The sequence below is a fragment of the Arachis hypogaea genome, chromosome 13, assembly GCF_003086295.3.
Source record: "Arachis hypogaea cultivar Tifrunner chromosome 13, arahy.Tifrunner.gnm2.J5K5, whole genome shotgun sequence".
NCBI classification, from domain to species: Eukaryota; Viridiplantae; Streptophyta; class Magnoliopsida; order Fabales; family Fabaceae; genus Arachis; species Arachis hypogaea.
The window spans coordinates 88,143,793-88,163,621 of record NC_092048.1 but is presented as its reverse complement, the minus strand read 5'-3'; the positions used below and the strand labels follow the sequence as shown (position 1 = coordinate 88,163,621).

The window sequence follows — 19,829 nt, the reverse complement described above, 5'->3', positions numbered from 1 at the left end:
TTAAGACCAAAAGTCTCAGAAAGTCACAGAGGATATGAGTGTTTCTGAAACGATTTTTCAACCTCCAATCCCTTATTTGCTACTCTATTTATAAGCATCTTTCACCAATTATGTGCTGGCACCTGTCGATTTGGTGATGACTCAAAATAACTGTTCTCGGCAAATACAACTTGATAACTGTCTCCTAAGTCATGTTCCCCAATTTTAAAGATTTGCCTTACTATCTAGTCAAAATCGATTACCAATCGAATCGTATCATATTATCAATACCAACTCGAGTCTTTTACAAAATTAAAAATATGCAAGCAAGTGTTGAAATTCTTTATAACTCCCTTTGAATAGAATCTTCTCCCAATTTTATAAGTTGCTAAACTGATCTCGATCAATTATCAATATTTTTTCTACTAAATAACACATTTGTAAGTAAAATTAATTCACCAATTGTCACTTATTTAATTTTTTTTTAATTTTAGAATGTTGATAATTAATGGCTAGAATTTAAGATTTTATATAAAAAAATTTAAAAAAAAGTGTTACAAAATTAAAAGGTTTGAAATATTAGAAACCAAATCCAAATATTTAGAACCAAAATAATACTTTGGTAAGAAAAATAATTGGGGTCAATAGCTGTGTGTTAATGTGCAAAAAAATTGGCAACGGGCGAAGGGCGAAGGGCGAAGAAGAGGAAAATGAAGAAGCTTGCAAGGAAATGGCGCAATTCAGGAGACGACAAGTTCTCTCTTCCCATCCACGACGATGAAGACTCTCGTCCCATGGGCCCTCAAGGTTTCCACTTTTCCATTTTATTCAATGCAACTATCAGTTTAGGTCATTTTGTGATTCCAATTTTGGTTTACAGAGCAAGAAGAGTTTGTTCGCTCTTTAGAGGCCACTCAAGCTGAGAATAATCGCTTTTGGAGGGTATCATCTCCTTTTTCTTTTTAAGTCAATTTGATTTTAATCTTTTTTATATGAACTCATCTCTGATTTTATTTTCCTTTTTTATTATGTAGAGGGTGTTTGCCATTCTGCTCTTCTGTTACATGCAGTTTCTTTTGTATTCCATCTTCAAACAGGTTACATCTCCATGGGAGATGGTATGTTGCAACTCTCTTTCAAGCATGCATGTGATGTGAGAATGTTGCGTGGAATAATAGCTATTTGTTTTTTTCTTTTCTTTTATTTTGTTATCTGATTTTGAGTCTTCTGAGGCTTGTTATGTGTTTGATCCATGTTGAAACTATTAAACTTTTTTGCTTTTGTCTTTGATGATAACGTATTTTGTATGCCTTGGATGAAAATAAGTCGTTTGCCTATTTACCAAGAGGACAATTGAATTTTGTATGTTGGAAGGCTTTGTGGTCGTACACTCTTATTATTCCTTTTCCAAATATATAGCATTGAAGTCATTGTAGCTAATAACGTTTTCATTTTCTGATTTTTGTGATTGTTTGTTTTACTGAATATGCTGTTAACCTTTCTTTGTTCTTGATAAACAGAGGCCTTATGCCTATTTCATGGAGGACATCTACTCATGGATGATTATCTCTGCAGGTTCATTCCTTTACTTATCTAGAATTATATACATATACCTCAGCTAGACTTCCTATTTTAGGTTCCTTATTTTTTTTCTGCATTTTCTATAGAAATTGTGTCTTTAGTCCCTATGTTCGGTTTTTATCGCCTTCGTTATCAGTATGAACTTGCAATTGAAGTAGACACATGATATGCTATTAATTTGTCAATTTATGTGGTGGCGGCTGTTGTCAAAAACTAATTGAATAGCTTTTACAGACTGGATGGCTGTTTTAGTGTGCTCATTTTCCATGAAAGGATTGATTGATGAGTCAGTGCATCACAGAAGATGGATCTGGTACTCGTGGTTTACTGCCATTGTTCCTGCAATGTTCTGGTTATATTACATGTTGAGGTAAGTTCATAGATAACCACCAAATAATCATGGTCACCATATGGAATTGAAAATCAACTAAGATATAAAAGCATGAAATTACTGGAATATAATATATAATTTAGCTATGGGGTTGGTTTTTACTTTTTAGTATACACTATCATAGGGAACTTATTTGTATTTTAGTACATTTGAACCAATGCATATTCAAGAAAGCATTCAAGAAAATCAAGATGTTATGCCTGCTCTGGTAATATTTTCCATTCTATAACTGCTTCCTATACTATCTTCAGCTATTCTTTCTGCTGTTTATATCCCCCTTCAAATATGTGCTATTTCAGGTGCTTCCCTCACCTCTAATATATAACACTAATTTTCTTATAGGCTGCCTAAATTCCGATGGGATGTTATCTTTCTGCCATTTGGTCCTCTTGGGTAAGCGCTGTTAATAATATATTCTTTTCTTTTATCTTTTATTCCTTTTTTACTTATTTAATTTGTGTAGCACTAAACAGGTAAGTTTGTTGCTTGGTTACTAACTTACTATGCTGCTGCAGGGGAGCCACAATCTGCCTCTACGTGGATCATTTGCTAAGTGAGTCATCAGAAGAGATAAGAAAGCTTCGTGGGTACATGTATAGCTATAAAGCAGGCTAGAGTGGACATTGTGCCCTGGTGATATGGGAAGCAATTTTTGGAATGGATTGACCGGATAACCTGTGAATTATTTTCAATCAGTCATATGGATTGAGGCTGATACCCTTATCAGCCAACAACAGCAGGGAGAGTTAAGATAGGAACAGTCACCTGATCAGAGAGCAAGTGACATGGTTTAAGGTGGCATCTGGTGGAGTGGCGATGTTTTGGTGAGATGTGGTAGTAGCAATTTTGGATGCTATAATAATTTTCGTTTTACTGAGCAACTTAGTGAATCACATTTCTCTAAAGTTTATGCAAGTTGTGTCATTGCTGTTAATCAACAGAATTTTATAGCTGTTCGTACCTTGCGTGAATTTGCCATTACGGCTGACAAGTTTAGACTTTAGACATGTTAACTTACATGGGTATTGAATTGTTTGCAAAATAGGTTGGATATTGAAAAAGAACAATTGAACTTTTTGTGGGAATTTCAGTGGGTTCCTTGCTTTATTGGCTGAAGATAGGCAGCATAATGCTAAGCGAATACCTCTGATTTTTGCTTGTGAATAAGAACAAAAATCGTGGAAGAAGCTAATTGTTGTGCAGGAATGAAGACTATGATTGATGCTACGCTTCAATGCAAGGCTTGTATCCAGAAGATACTGAGATTCTTATGCTCTCCAAAGTTATATCGGGTAAAATTAAGGGAAGAAGAAGTTGCTGTTAATCAGCACAAGTCATAATTTAATATTAAGGAAATACACAAGAAATATAAAACCCTTGAATTTTCATTAGAACATAGCATAGCATCAATTTTCTTTGTTGCGAATGAGTTTAAAAGTTAAAACAGTGTTCAACTTTATACAACTACATATAAATGACGAATTGCACAAAATGCAAATCGGACTTTATTCATATTGAATAAATTAAGTACATCTTTGTGTTGTGAGAAGTAAACAGAATATCGTTTCCTGGCCATGCTTAGGAAAATATTTATACAAAGCTCTCTAATGAATGAAATACAATACTGTGGAGATAAATATCTGATTTATATATAAAACCCAGCAAATCCACTATTCATGCTACAAAACTACATCTCTACCTTGTGCAAGAGAAGTGCAACTGGAAATAAAGATCATAGATCTGCTCTACCAGGATATCGTGGGAAGGGAATCACGTCTCTAATATTTTCCAAGCCCGTGGCGAAAAGAATCATCCTCTCAAAGCCAAGACCAAATCCAGAGTGTTTAACTGTTCCATACCGCCTCAGATCAAGGTACCATTCATACGGCTCAAGAGGTAACCCCATCTCCTTAATTCTGCAAAATGTAAATAAGTAAAGACAATGTGAGGTATCTTCTGTGGACGGAAACAAATCACCAGGCAGGGTAAGCAGACAAATTTGGATTTAGATCCTCTAAAGTTTGAATTTGACTTTAGAGATTAAAGTGTGATCTTCTACCCTTAAACAATTTCTCTTTCATATTTATTTTTGGTCCCACATATGAAATCAATGGTAAGAGATCACACTTTACTCTCTAAAGTAGAATTCAAACTTTAGAGGATCCAAATCCGACAAATTTTGTCTCTTCATACCTTTCTTGAATGACATCATATCTCTCTTCCCTTTCGCTCCCACCAACCAACTCTCCAACCTGAATTTAGTTTGAAAGCTTTTATTATGCCAACAAACAATGAAACTAGGCATCTTGATATCTCATCAGCATCCACGCACTGAAGACAATGTTCCAAATCAAATCGACAGATCCATACCTTTGGGACAAGAACATCCATAGCAGCTACAGTCTTTGAGTCATCATTGAGTCGCATGTAGAATGCTTTGATTTCTTTTGGATAGTTATAGACAATGACAGGCTTCTGAAACTTTACCTCTGTTAGGTACCTGCATAACAACATGCCCCCATGATATCATTCAACACAAATCAATAAAAAGAAGAACGTGAAAATACAAATCTAAACCTACCTTTCATGCTCAGATGCCAAGTCGATTCCCCATTTCACTTCATTCTCAAACTTTTTACCATTCTTCACAGCCTCCTCAAGGATTTCCACTGCTTCTGTATAAGTAACTCGAACAAAGGGTGTTGAAGAAACCATTTTCAAACGATCAATGCAACCTTTATCAAACTTGTCAGCCATAAATTCCATATCTTCTAGACAATTGTCAAGTAACCACTGACACAAAAACTTCACGTATGCTTCGGCACAGTTCATATCATCCTACACGACAAAGTACAGCAGAAAATCAATATCTAAGGCCAGGAGGAGTTGGAAGGGATATGGGCAGTTGAACTGCGCATCCAACAAAGTTAACACCAGAGAAGAAAAAATAACCCGGAAACATATTTCCTAAAACTTGAAACAATGGCCATTGACGATATGCCCATCGGTCAGAGAGATAGTCCGAGTTTCACATACCTTCAACTCAGCAAATGCAATTTCAGGTTCTACCATCCAAAATTCTGCCAAATGCCTGGAAGTGTGAGAATTCTCTGCACGAAACGTTGGCCCAAATGTATATACGCCACTAAGAGCAGAAGCATAGGACTCGACTTGAAGTTGGCCCGAAACAGTCAAAAACGCTTGGCGGGCAAAGAAATCATTAGTATAATCCACCTTTCCATCCTTTTGAGGTATACCAGGCTTCAACTTAGATCTCTCCTCCAACTTGGAGAGACTCTCCTTAGCTTGTTTAAGCTCATCCACAGAAGCATTAACTTCTGCCTTGCTTGCTTTAGCAGATTTCAACTGGGAAACAATATCTCCTTTCTCCTTCACAACCAGTCTAGCAGCTTCTACATCAGCTTGGGTCGGAAGAGGATTCTGCGCTAGTTCCTTCTCCAGTTTCTCTGCCTCACTGAGCAAAGTTGTAACTTGAAACATCTCCCCAGCACCTTCACAATCACTGGTCGTGATAATCGGAGTGTGTACATAAAGGAATCCTTGGTTATGGAAAAAGGTATGTGTAGCATAAGCAAGAGCGTGTCGAATTCGGGCAACAGCAGAGATCTGCAGCCATACACGACTATCCCATCAGAAACATAACCTATCTTCAATTATCAAAATACTCTTGCAATAAACTAGGAAATTGAAAACAACATAAAAGAACGGATTTTGAGAATATTACGGTGTTGGTTCGGGAACGAAGGTGAACGAAATCACGCAAGAACTCGAGGGTGAGTCTGGTTTTGGGCAAAGGGTACTTGGCGGGATCGACGGGACCAACATGGAGAACCTTCTGGGTGCGAAGCTCCACCTTCTGCTTGCCCTTAGGGTTTGGGTGCGCCTTGAGCTCGCCGTCTACGACGACGCAGGTTCCGGTGGGGACCAGCTGCCCAAGGTCTCCTAGGGAAGCATCCACGATGACCTGCAAGTTTGCGGCGGAGGATCCGTCGTTGAGCTCCAAGAAGGCGAATGCGTCCTTGTCGGCTTTCCTCCCTGTCTTCACCCACCCACCCACACGGGCTTTCCGGCCCACCAGGCCCGAGCCGCCGTCGGGCCGGGAGACTATGGATCGGATGGGGACACGGTCGGAGAATTGGGCTCTGGGGACTTCATCGGCGTCGTTGAGTGATACGGCTGCCAGTTGGTCCTGCATTGGCGGCGGCGGAGAGGAGAGTGTTTGCGCTGAGAAGTAGAGTGAGCGAGAGAGAGAGATCCGGAATGAACAGAAATTATTTTTTATATGGACAAATAAATGGTGTAATGCAACATTATTGGTTACTGGCGTGATATATCAGTTGCAGTTTGCTCTGACACAACACGCAGCTTGTGTGCTGCGTCAAAAGGCAGGTAGCGTGGAGCTGACGCAGCGAATCAGCTTTCCCCAATGCGCATGCTGCTCGTTCACCGGTGTGTATCAAAACATTCTAGACACTTTATTTCGTCAATCAAACTACTGCTATCATAAATCATAATACATGAGCATTCACGTTGTTTTATCTCCAATGTAGAGACCTCTCTGGATTTTAGGCTGATTCATTTCTGAGGTGGAATTTTCTTCGAATTATCAATTTTTGTCTACAAGACATATTTGTTGGATGCTGATTTGGTGGTGATGGTCAAAGTTCTTCGGGATTTTCTCGTACATGGAGTTGGATTTTCTAATAATTTGGTATAAACGTGATGATTGTCTTCAACCTTAGATACCAGGATTTGACTCTGTCTCACTGTCGTCAATCAGACAAGATAGTAGCTTCTGAAACTTATGTCTTCGAAAAAAAGAATGTTCCTTTGTTAGGTTTTTGTTTCCTCCAAAGGATGGTTTATTTATACGGTTTTCATTATTTTTATTAGTGCTGCAAAGGATAGTTTATTTATACGGTTTTCATTTATTTTCTATTTACGTGTTTTTGTTATTTTAATCATGTTCTTCTGTTATGTAGTTATTTTAATATTTTTTGTGACTGAAAAAAAAAACAAATAACAATCAAGAAAAGGAAAATGAAAGCCAATGAGTTATAACTCAAATGGCATAGTCTCCCATACTCATTTAAGAGGTTGCGGGTTCGAGTCTTTCTATCTTTGGTAAAAAAAAAAAGAAAAGGAAAATGAAATAAGAAACTGCTTAAAAAAGGCAATTTCACTGAATAGTACTCTCAAACTTCTTCCAAGACAACGGAAGTTTCACTTGGGGAGAAAGGATTCGCATTGCCGTTTTTGCCATGATATCTGCTACTGTATTTGCATCTCTCAAGATCTACAGGAAATCAGCATGTCATTTCCAAGGCATGATATCCAAATTTTCAACAACAAAGAATCAATAAAACCAAAACAATCCTAAAAATTATTGACAATAATAAAGGCCTTCACACAGTCTGCCTTACATATAGCATCTCTTTGCCTTGAGTCCCAGGCTAAAAGAGAACATCTCTAAATAGCAAACAACTCTCCTGGCAAAATATTATGACTCTCAATTGTTCTCAGATAGCCTCATTGTCACCTTCCCTTCCAATCTCTACTAACACAGGCAAAACCAACCCGAGCACCATTGCTAGGATAGCTAACGTCACAATTAATTTTAAAGGTACCCACCAAGAGGGGAATTCAAGAGCCACTAATGGTGAAGGGGATAGACACTCCTTGCAACTTAAAAATATTCTGGAGCTCCTTTTCCAAGGACAATGCCATACTAATCACCTTGTCCGTAATCAAAGGCTCGTGGGGATGAAAGATCTTGTTATTCCTCGAACACCAAATCCACCAGAGACCAGAAAAGAATCTAAAGGAGAGTTGTTTGCTATTATGTAAGAACCAACTCATTAAATTCAGAGGTTGACCACAGATCCCCCAAAGCTTGCCAAACTAGCTGGACTTTTGGACAATCCCAAATGCAATGTAAAACCGATCCTTGACCTGAGAAACATCTTGGACAGCTATCCGTGTGCAAAATGCCCCTCCTAAAACGAAATGTAGCAGTAGGGAGTGCCTCCCAAAGCCAATTTTTCTCTATCCTCCCAACTAAACATCTTCTTATTGACCCACAAATAACCACTACGAGCATCATAAACCTTTGAAGCCGCACTAGTCCAACACCAACCAACCTCTGAACCATCTTGAACATCTAGGTTGTTAGAGCTAATGTTGCTCTGCAGAGACTGATTCAGAGAAAAATAGATATTCTCAAAGTTTCACTGTCCAGATGACCAAAGATCCAAGATCCGGAGATCCGAATCAGAAATACGAACATAATCTATCTCATGACACAATCGCCCCTCTCTTCTCCATTTAAAAAACCAAAAATTTTATTTCAAATCCTTAATGCTCCAAATAAATCCTTCTTTTAAGATATCCCAAGCTCGACATATACTTTTCCAAACATAAGATCCCCTACCTCGAGACCGACTGAAGCAATTATCCCTAAAGGAATGGTATTTCTCCATCAACAGTTGAACCCATAGCTTGTCAGGATGGTGAAAAAGTTGCCAAACTAGCTTTCTATGAAGAGCAATATTAGCACAAATAGGATCTCTAATTCCCAGACCCCCAAACTTCTTAGGGGTGACCAACACCTTCCAGTTAAACAGATTCAGATCTCTACTATCAACTTGACCCTTCCATAGAAATTTTTGCATCATGAATTCTATCTTATTAGTTACCCCTTTAGGGAAAAGAGATACCTGCATGCGGTAAGTAGGAATTGCAGTCACTACCGAATTAAGCAAACGTAGTTTACCTACCTTATTAAGTAATCTTCCTTTCCAGCTGGCTAGCCTTCCCTGAATCTTGTACAGAACATTGTTAAAAGTTGCGCATGTCACCCAAGAGTGATTAAGGTTCACCCCTAAATACTTACCCAAGTTATGGACAAATCTGATGGAGGATACTCCGGTGAAAATCTCTTTTCTTCTTGTCGCTGAAACATTCCTAGAGCATAGTGCTTTAGATTTCTCGACATTAACCTTCATCCCAGAGGCTCTGTAGAAGTTTTCCAAAGCTACCATTACAGTTTGAACTTTTTATTTTTTGGATTTACAGAAAAGAAGCAAATCATCGGCGAACATCAAATGAGAAATTCTTGGACCGCCTCTAGAAGCAGCAACCGACTTCCACAAGCCCCTATCAACTTGCTAATTAATAAAACGACACAAATAGATACGATAACATAGGGTCTCCTTACCTAAGACCTTTGTTCGGAGTGAAGCTATTTAATCTATCCCCATTCCAGAGAATAGACAGCAAGGAAGCAGTGACACAATGCATAATCAAATTGACTGTCGGAGGAGGAAAGCCAAACCACACAAGGGTTTGTTTCATAAACCCCCAATCCACTCTGTCGTACGCATTTTCCAGATCAATCTTAAAGGCTAGGGTGCCTCTCTTTGACTTTGTCTTCTTCATAAAATGGAGAACCTCTTGTGCTTCAATGACGTTGTCTGGGGTTCTTCTCCTCGGGATAAACCCTCCTTGAAGGGGTCCAACAATCTCTTTGAGATGAGACGAAGTCTATTGACCAGGACATTCGTTATAACTTTGTAAATCATATTACAGAGACTAATAGGTCAGAAATCCTTCATGGAAATTGAGCTTTCTACCTTCAAAATTAGAACCACAAGAGTTTCCGTCATCCTTGGATCCATATCCAAACTAGAGAATGCATGACGAACCATAGTCCAAACATCAAAATCAATAATCTCCCAATATTCTTTGAAGAAGAAAGCCTGAAACCCATCAGGGTCCGACGCCTTAAAAGTATGCATAAGTTAGCCCGAGTGAATTGTAAAGAGCTGGATAGGAAATTTAAACCTTTAATTTTTATTGTGGTTGAAACTCACTGTCCTTTTCAACACTTAAAACTATTATAGGAAAGACTTGGTTATCACTCTATTGGTATAGTGGAGGCATCAGAACATAAGGGGGTATCTGGTTCTTTTCTGCAATGCAGGGTGCTCACTGCAAATGGATTGATGCTTCCGATCAGTGTGTTACAGTTGAGGTTTAGGTAAATAATGTGATTTGGAGGTGCAGTGGTATCTATAATAGTCCTCAGTTTAATACCAGAGTTCTTCTATGAGATTATCTTGTTACTCAGTCCTTGTCTTTTTGTGGGCCATGGATTGTTCTTGGTGATTTTAATGAAGTACTATTCTCTCATGAATCTAAGGGTTGCCTCTTCTCAAGTCACCATGCAGATCGGCTTGCTGCCTCTCTAGGGGATAGTGGTCTGTTTGACTTGAAGACTATTAGAAGACAATTTTCTTGGTACAGAAGGGTTAAAAATGGTGTTTAGGTGGCGAAAAAACTTGACCGGATTTGTATCAACAGTGGATGGTTATCTCTCTTTCCAGAGGCTTACGCAGAAATTTTAAATAGGCTTCAGTCTAATCAATGTTCTATCCTAGTACGTTGTACATGTCGTCCCCAACCGAAAAAGAATAGACCTTTTCGGTTTCTCGCGGCTTGGGCAACTCACCCGGGGTACAGAGATATTGTGAACTAGTCTTGGCGGGCTGGCTACAGAGAGGTGCATGGCAAGCTTTAAGAAGTGCAGAAGAACTATCTAGAGTTTAATTCTAAAGTGTTCGGCAACATTTTTGTTAGGAAATGCGAATTGGAGAGGCAGATTAATTTCCTTTAGAAGTGACTAGAAGTAATGAAGGATTGACTATGCGGCAAAAAGAACAACAACTAATTGAGGAATTTAATAACATGGTTATGCAGGAGAAACTTCTATAGTTTTAGAAATCTAGAGAGCAGTGGGTAAAATTTGGGGATAGAAATGCCAAGTTCTTTCATGTTCATACTCTTGTGCGGAGAAAGCATAATAAGATTCATGATCTCTTTCTTCAAGATGGGTTGTGAGAAACGGATCCGGAGGTCTTTAGAAGGGAAGCTGGATCCTTTTATAAATGCCTATTCTGCCAGTCGGAGGATGTGGATTCAGATTGTCTTGGTGATGTGCCGTTGCCTTCCCTGAATGATGAAGCCTGTTGTAGCCTCACAGTGCCAGTTACTTTGAAAGAAGTTAAGTCAACTAGTTATTTTGGTGTTTACTTTAATAGGAAATTGGAGTTTTACTTCTGCTATATTATTTTTGCTAATTCATTTTTCTGTCTCAATTCTTCTATTTTTTTAAATTATAACTTCATTCTCTTCTTCTTAAGTTATTTAGTATCTTTCGAGATTTACTCTAATAAGAAGTTGGGGATTAGTCTTTTAATTTTGCTATGATATTTTCTATAATTAGTTATTGTGTATTAGTTCTTCTATTTCATTTTTGTTACTATGACAGTTCAAAGGATTTGTCCAAAGGGGACTTTAGAATTGGGGCTAGGCAGCGTCATTTAGCTACAAATTGAAAAAAGTAATGGTTATTTTGGTGATGTAGATAATAGCTATTCATGATGTTAAACTATTCTGAATTAGAGTAGGTGTGTACAAATTAGATTTTGGTAGTTTGGTGAGAAAAATGACATCATCTACTCTAATAAATAGTATTTTTGGTCAATGAGAATTTCGTTACTTGCGGTCTACTCTCACTCTTACTCCTTTTTTCTATGTTATTACTCAATCACATAAAAGAATCTGAGAAGAAGAGGAAGAATACCATTGTTTGTGTGATTGAAAAATAGGGAAAAATGTACAAGAATGCGGAGAGGAGGTTCTATGGAGAAATGAGTTCTACACAGAGCCTTCATGTAACATCCTATCACCCTAAACCTTACCTCTAGCCGTAAAGCGAAGGATAACAAAGTGCCACGACAGTTATAAAGCTCATACAATAATATATATATATATATATATATATATATATATATATATATATATATATATAATAACACTAGAAGCCCGATGAAGGAATAAAAATTCAAAGTCGCATAGAGTGAAATTACAAAGCGCGAAGCGTTCACACAATAACTAAACGCATAGGCAAGATAAGAACAAAATATATAAATATAGAACCTTGCATTAAAGCTCCAAGATACAAGGTAGAAGCAAATAATTAAACAAAGTAAACATATATATAATTTACAAAAGAAACTAGTCACAGCTGCGGAGTTTAGGCCGACTAGTCAAGAAATACAACAGAGTTTTATAAAAGGCTTACTTCCTATCTCTCAAAGTTTAAAACAAAAACCTCTAAGGTAACCAAGTTATATATATTCAAAAGATCAGAGGATAACTACAACAAAAGTAAAGCAGGATAAAACAAAAGAGAAGCCATCCTCCATTCTGTCACCATGTCTGCAAACTCACCAAGGTGGGTTGTGACCTGCATATGAAAAATAACAACAACATATGGTATGAGAACCAGAGGTTCTCAGTATGGTAACAATGCCCAATATATAAGATATAAGGTCCCAAGACGCCAAAGGCAATCCTAGAACTTTACACCGATATAGAGATTTAAAACTTAGAAACAATTTAACAATCCATAAAGGGTTATCTAAATCCTAAGGAATCTCTAATAATAGAAACACCGTTGTCCCACAGCCTTCGCTAGTCTAACCTCCATGTGATCCCATCACCACCGCCTACCAAGCCTCCTCAATCCCAGCAGAAAGCACAATTAATGCAAATAAGTAGAGTACAAGTAATATACATATACAGCAAGTAAAACAAATAGTAAATAGGCATGGGATTCATTTAGGCATAACAGGAGTTAAGCAAAGCAAACAAGCATATAGAAGATGCATATGATGAATGCATGTTCCTATTGGCTATGATATCACATTGTCGACTATAAATTGCTAACTACACATCCTTTTGGATGTAGCCTTTCTGCCACATCAGTGATATAGTACCCTGCACACTATCGTTCTGATGATATAATGCCTGGCACACTGTTATTCCAAGGATATAGTGCCTGACACACTCTTGTGGCATAGAAGGTTATGCGAGCGGAATACTATCTCAGCCTTCACATCTCAACGTAAGCTGGATTAACCACTGTCCTTACGCCAGCTCCGCGACCTCGACAAGCGGGATTAACTTGCTCATGGCACAAGTTCATATAATTTACTCACAGTGATCACTGCTCATAGCACAAGTCCATGGATTCTCATCTCATCAATCTCATCAACCATGATCATTTAATTCCTATGTTCCAAACTCATCATTAGTCCTTAAAATTTTATCCTTTCAATACTCCCCCAATTCACTCATGTCATTCCATCCATAGTTCATCCCAAGCCTAAGTCACCGTCTCTAAGAATCAAATAGAAAATATCTAATCTTAAGTCATCTAACTTATCCTCAATAGTCTCAAGGCCTAATCACTAGTTATAAGTCTTAAATAGAAGTTATGGAAGTTTAGAAAGGTAGAGGAACCTTTAAAATGAAGAAAAACAAATTTCAGCAAAAAAGAGTCATGCGTACGCATACACCTATCCGCGTACACATGCGTGTCAAAATGCACATGTCACGTACGCATGCTACACTCGCGTACACGAGATCTCATAACAGTAAAGGAGACTCGCGTCGTGTGCAACATGCCACGTACGCATGCCTCAAAAATCATCGTTTAGAAAGGTAGAGGAACCTTTAAAATGAAGAAAAACAAATTTCAGTAAAAAAGAGTCATGCGTACGCTTGCATGTCAAAATGCACATGTCGCGTACGCATGCTACACTCGTGTACACAAGATCTTATAACAGTAAAGGAGACTCGCATCGTGTGTAACATGCCACGTACGCATGCCTAAAAAATCATCGTTTTCGCATACGCACACCTATGCGGTGTAGGCATGGGTGCATGGTAGCAGCCAATCTCTGCGTCGCGTGTAGCAGTCGCATACACATGCCATTTAAAACTTAGAAATTTTTTAAAAGCTACAGAAATCATATTTTTATACCGAACTTCAAACACACATAATTTTTTCATTTTAAAATTTTTTTGTCCATTCTTCAAATGTCTTAAAACTCTCGGACCCAACTTTCATTTAAATTAATTTTTTGTCAAAAACAAAGGACCAGAGGCCAAGTTATCCCTAATCAAAGTTCATCAAAATAAGGTTTTACAAAATTTGGTAAAGTTCTCTAGTTTTTCAAAACTCCAAAACCAAACCAGTTCAAACATACTCAAAACAACCCAAATATCCATAATAAGCACTCTCCAACCATTTCTCAATCATATAACTATCAAAACCATTCAATCCTCACAATTTTCCTTAGGTTCTTATCAACATAATCATCACAAAGCATCATCAATCATTAACCGAATCCATCAAATTCTCATTCCTTAATTCAATCATCCCTCTTTAAATACCATACATACATCGATCATTAATCATCGATCATCATCACATTACAATCCACCACAATCATATTTCAAAACATACAATTATTCAACCTCCATCAATATGCATATGCCACAAACACATTTCAAACAATCATATATTCAATTCAATCTTATCCTATGGTCCGCTAGCCTAAGTTTGACGAAACATTACATATTACATAAAGAAAACTGAAACCATACCTTGGTCGATTTTCAACACTCTCAATTTCACCAAATTGATTCCAACCAAGCTTCCACAGGGTTCCTAAGTTCATCAAGCCACCAAACACAATCCACAAGCTCCAATAATCACAATTTTCAAGCTATACACAATTAATTTATGACAATTAATACCTAGGGTTCACCAAAATCACAAATCCATAAGGGTTTAGGGCATTCTTACCTTACCCAAAGGTGTTTGGGGTGCAAACCAATAATAACCCACTATTGGATGGCACCTAAACAACCAAAATACAAAATTTATTCAAAACCAAAACCTAAATTTTTGAAATTGTTAGGGCTGAATGAAGGAGTGTGAAACATGATTTCTTACCAAAAATTCTTAGGTAGAAATGACAGGCTCAGCAAGAGCTTCACGTAGCTGCAAACGGGATACAAATCGGAGCACTGTAGCTCGAGTTACAAGCAAATGAAGATGAAAGTGAATAGTGCCACTTCTTCTTCCTCTCTCAATTCTCAGTAGCAACCCTCTTTTGTGTGTGTGTGTGTGCGCGCGCGCACGTGTGTATGTGTGTTATGAGCTGATTTGGCTCACTAAAGTTGTTTATATATGTTGGTGTTGGGCCCAACTTGGGCCCGGTCCGACCGCTTAGCACTTTTGTTTTGTTTGGCCCAACTTTGGGCTAAAACCATTAAGATTAACGCCCGATTTTCAATTCTAAATATTTTCTAAGAATCTCTACAGTTTTACTTTCTCTCACGCAGTACCGGACAGACTTAAGCCGGTACTGCCAGCTAATTTACTGATACACATTTTTAAGCAATTTTTCGCAGAAAATTATATTTTTCCACTCGAAAAATATCATTGAATCTGAATCTCACATTTAAATTTTCAAATTAAAATGTCTAAATTTTTGAACCTATTCCAGGTAATTAATTTATTATTTTATTCTTAATTAAGCGATTGATTTAATTTCGCTTCTTACATTCTCCCTTCCTAATTAGGAATTTTGTCTCCAAAATTCAAATCACATGTTATATCCTCAAGACTCCTCCTTCCACGAAGTGTTCTACTACTTATCATCGTCAACCTAAGCAAGTCATCAAGGCATCTCATCTATCACAGTTCTATCGTGCCGATGCTCACTCCCGCCTTCCGCTGTGTCACTCTGATTAGTTGCCATTAAGAATCCGAATTGCTTAACTACACCCACCAGAAATATCCTCTATTCCCATTAGTTCCTCCAACCAAACACTAAGTTCGGCCAGCCCTAACAGCAAAGTTCCATAGGATAAAACTATGCTAAACTTGGTCCTAGCAACATATCATACCAACTTTACATGCTTACTGGTGCACAAAATTGTGATATCTGGTAATGGCTCCAAAAACTTGGTGCTCTAATCTCAATTCATAATTTGTCACAACTTCGATACAACTAACCAACAAGTGCACTGGGTCGTCCAAGTAATAAACCGTACGTGAGTAAGGGTCGATCCCACGGAGATTGTTGGTATGAAGCAAGCTATGGTCACCTTGTAAATCTCAGTCAGGCGGATATAAAATAATTATGGAGTTTTCGAAATTAAATAATAAAAGAAGGATATAAATACTTATGTAAATCATTGGTGAAAATTTCAGATAAGCGCATAGAGATGCTTTCGTTCCTCTGAACCTCTGCTTTCCTGCTGCCTTCATCCAATCAATCCTACTCCTTTCCATGGCTGGCTTTATGTAAGGACATCACCGTTGTCAATGGCTACTTTGTATCCTCTCTGGAAAATGGTCCGATGCGCTGTCACTGCATGGCTAATCGTCTGGAGGCATCACCCTTGCCAATGGCTGCAATCCATCCTCTTGTGAAAATGGTCCAAATGCTCTGTCACAGCACGGCTAATCATCTGAGGTTCTCGATCATACTGGAATAGGATTCACTATCCTTTTGCGTCTGTCACTACGCCCAGCACTCACGAGTTTGAAGTTCGTCACAGTCATTCAATCCCAGAGTCCTACGCGAAATACCACAGGCAAGGTTTAGACTTTCCGGACTCTCATGAATGCCGCCATCAATCTAGCTTATGCCACGAAGATTCTGATTAAGAGATCTAAGAGATACTCATTCAATCTAAGGTAGAACGGAAGTGGTTGTCAGGCACGCGTTCATAGGGAATGGTGATGATTGTCACGTTCATCACATTCAGGTTGAAGTGCAAACGAATATCTTAGAAGCAAAATAAGATGAACTGAATAGAAAACAGTAGTACTTTGCATTAATCTTTGAGGAACAACAGAGCTCCACACCTTAATCTATGGAGTGTAGAAACTCTACCGTTTGAAAATACATAAGTGAATATAGAGGGTAAGCATGTCCGAGTGGCCAGCCTCCCATGGAGGTCTAGAGATCTAAAAATGATCAAAAGATGATCAAAAGATGTCTAATACAATAGTAAAAAGTCCTATTTATACTAAACTAGTTACTAGAGTTTACAGAAGTAAGCAATTGATGCATAAATCCACTTCCGGGGCCCACTTGGTGTGTGCTTGGACTGAGCTTGAATGTTCCACGTGCAGAGGCTCTTTCTGGAGTTGAACGCCAGGTTATAACGTATTTCTGGCGTTCAACTCTGGTTTGTGACTTGTTTCTGGCGTTTAACTCCAGACAGCAGCGTAGAACTGGCATTTAAAGTATGGACTATTATACATTTCTGAAAATCCCTGGATGTCTACTTTCCAACGCAATTGGAAGCGTGCCATTTTGAGTTCTGTAGCTCCAGAAAATCCACTTTGAGTGCAGGGAGGTCAGAATCCAACAGCATCAGCAGTCCTTCTTCTACCTCTGAATCTGATTTTTGCTCAAGTCCCTCAATTTCAGCCAGAAAATACCTGAAATCACAGAAAAACACACAAACTCATAGTAAAGTCCAGAAATGTGAATTTAACATAAAAACTAATGAAAACATCCCTAAAAGTAACTAGATTCTACTAAAAACATACTAAAAATAATGCCAAAAAGCGTATAAATTATCCGCTCATCACAACACCAAACTTAAATTGTTGCTTGTCCCCAAGCAACTGAAAATCAAATAGGATAAAAAGAAGAGAATATACTATAAATTCCAAACTATCAATGAAACATAGCTCCAATCAGATGAGCGGGACTTGTAGCTTTTTGCCTCTTGAATAGTTTTGGCATCCCACTTTATCCATTGAAGTTCAGAATGATTGGCTTCTATAGGAACTCAGAGTTCAGATAGTGTTATTGATTCTCCTAGTTCAGTATGATGATTCTTGAACACAGCTATTTTATGAGTCTTGGCCGTGGCCCTAAGCACTTTGTTTTCCAGTATTACCACCGGATACATAAATGCCACAGACACATAACTGGGTGAACCTTTTCAGATTGTGACTCAGCTTTGCTAAAGTCCCCAATTAGAGATGTCCAGGGTTCTTAAGCACACTCTTCTTTTGCTTTGGACCTTGACTTTAACCGCTCAGTCTCAAGTTTTCACTTGACACCTTCACGCCACAAGCACATGGTTAGGGACAGCTTGGTTTAGCCGCTTAGGCCAGGATTTTATTCCTTTAGGCCCTCCTATCCACTGATGCTCAAAGCCTTGGGATCCTTTTTATTGCCCTTGCCTTTTGGTTTTAAGGGTTACTGGCTTTTTGCTCTTGCCTCTTGGTTTTAAGAGCTTTTGGCTTTTTCTGGTTGCTTTTTCTTTTTCTTTCTATTTTTTTTCGCTATTTTTTTTCTCTTTTTTTTTTTCTGCAAGCTTTGTTCTTTGCTGCTTTTTCTTGCTTCAAGAATCATTTTTATGATTTTTCAGATTATCAAATAACATGTCTCCTTGTCATCATTCTTTCAAGAGCCAACATATTTAACATTCATAAACAACAACTTCAAAAGACATATGCACTGTTCAAACATTCATTCAGAAAACAAGAAGCATTGTCACCACATCAATATAATTAAACTAAGTTCAAGGATAAATTTGAAACTCATGTACTTCTTGTTCTTTTGAATTATAACATTTTTCATTTAAGAGAGGTGATGGATTCATAGGACATTCATAACTTTAAGACATAGTTACTAACTACTAATGATCATGTAATAAGACACAAACATAGATAAGCACTTAACATAGAGAAAACAAAAAACAGAAAGTGAGAACAAGGAATGAGTCCACCTTAGTGATGGTGGCGTTTTCTTCTTGAGGAACTAATGATGTCCTTGAGCTCTTCTATGTCTCTTCCTTGTCTTTGTTGCTGCTCCTCCCTCATTGCTTTTTGATCTTCTCTGATTTCATGAAGGATGATGGAGTGCTCTTGATGTTCCACCCTTAGTTGTCCCATGTTGGAACTGAATTCTCTTAGGGAGGTGTTTATTTGCTCCCAATAGTTTTGTGGAGGAAAATGCATTTGAGGCATCTCCGGGATCTCATGATGATGAGCTTCATGCGTATCTTGAGCTCCATGAATGGGCTCTCTTGCTTGCTCCATCTTTTTCTTAGTGATGGGCTTCTCTTCCTCAATGTGAATGTCTCCTTCTATGAAAGCTCCAGCTGAGTAACATAGATGGCAAATAAGATGAGAAAAAGCTAGCCTTGCCCCAGGGGAGGGCTTTTCGGCTATTTTGTAGAGTTCAAGGGAGATGACTTCATGAACTTCTACTTCCTCTCCAATCATGATGCTATGGATCATGATGGCCTGATCCACAGTAACTTCAGATCGGTTGCTAGTGGGGATGATGGAGCGTTGGATGAACTCCAACCATCCTCTAGCCACAGGCTTGAGGTCCAGTCTTCTTAGTTGAACCAGCTTGCCTTTGGAGTCAATCTTCCATTGAGCTCCTTCCACACAAATGTCCATGAGGACTTGGTCCAACCTTTGATTAAAGTTGACCCTTCTAGTGTAGGGGCGCTCATCTCCTTGCATCATAGGCAAGTTAAACGCCAACCTCACATTCTCCGGGCTAAAATCTAAGTATTTCCCCCGAACCATTATAACATAATTTTTTGGATTCGGGTTCTTACTTTGATCATGGTTCCTAATGATCCATGCATTGGCATAGAACTCTTGAACCATTAGGATGCCGACTTGTTGGATGGGGTTTGTTAGGACTTCCCAACCTCTTCTTTGGATTTCATGTCGGATCTCCGGATACTCATTTTTCTTGAGTTTGAAAGGGACCTCGGGGATCACCTTCTTCTTGGCCACAACATCATAGAAGTGGTCTTGATGAGCTTTGGAGATGAACCTTTCCATCTCCCATGACTCGGAGGTGGAAGCTTTTGTCTTCCCCTTCCCTTTTCTAGAGGATTCTCCGGTCTTGGATGCCATCAATGGTAATGGAAAAACAAAAAG

At 38.3% G+C, this 19,829-nt stretch overlaps 2 protein-coding genes across 3 annotated transcripts; one reads left to right on the top strand and one right to left on the bottom strand.

Annotated features, from left to right (window-relative positions):
* The first annotated feature begins 226 nt into the window (after nt 1–226).
* On the top strand, nt 227–3,036 carry LOC112732341 (uncharacterized). Of its 2 annotated transcripts, XM_025781034.2 has the most exons (7): nt 227–786; nt 860–921; nt 1,014–1,097; nt 1,500–1,554; nt 1,795–1,930; nt 2,294–2,344; nt 2,467–3,036. In XM_025781034.2, the coding sequence occupies exons 1-7, from the start codon at nt 690–692 to the stop codon at nt 2,564–2,566; spliced, it is 585 nt and encodes a 194-aa protein (XP_025636819.1). In that variant the 5' UTR covers nt 227–689; the 3' UTR covers nt 2,567–3,036. The 2 variants fall into 2 exon arrangements, with proteins under 2 accessions (XP_025636819.1, XP_025636820.1); XM_025781035.2 differs by lacking the exons at nt 2,294–2,344; nt 2,467–3,036 and adding an exon at nt 2,096–2,287 and having other exon boundaries at nt 232–786.
* A 386-nt stretch (nt 3,037–3,422) lies between these two features.
* LOC112732340 (asparagine--tRNA ligase, cytoplasmic 1) lies at nt 3,423–7,033 on the bottom strand. The gene is made up of 6 exons (XM_025781033.3): nt 5,697–7,033; nt 4,988–5,578; nt 4,533–4,789; nt 4,322–4,451; nt 4,145–4,203; nt 3,423–3,867 (listed from the first exon to the last, which is right to left on the bottom strand). The coding sequence occupies exons 1-6, from the start codon at nt 6,165–6,167 to the stop codon at nt 3,684–3,686; spliced, it is 1,692 nt and encodes a 563-aa protein (XP_025636818.1). The 5' UTR covers nt 6,168–7,033; the 3' UTR covers nt 3,423–3,683.
* Nucleotides 7,034–19,829: the final 12,796 nt, after the last annotated feature.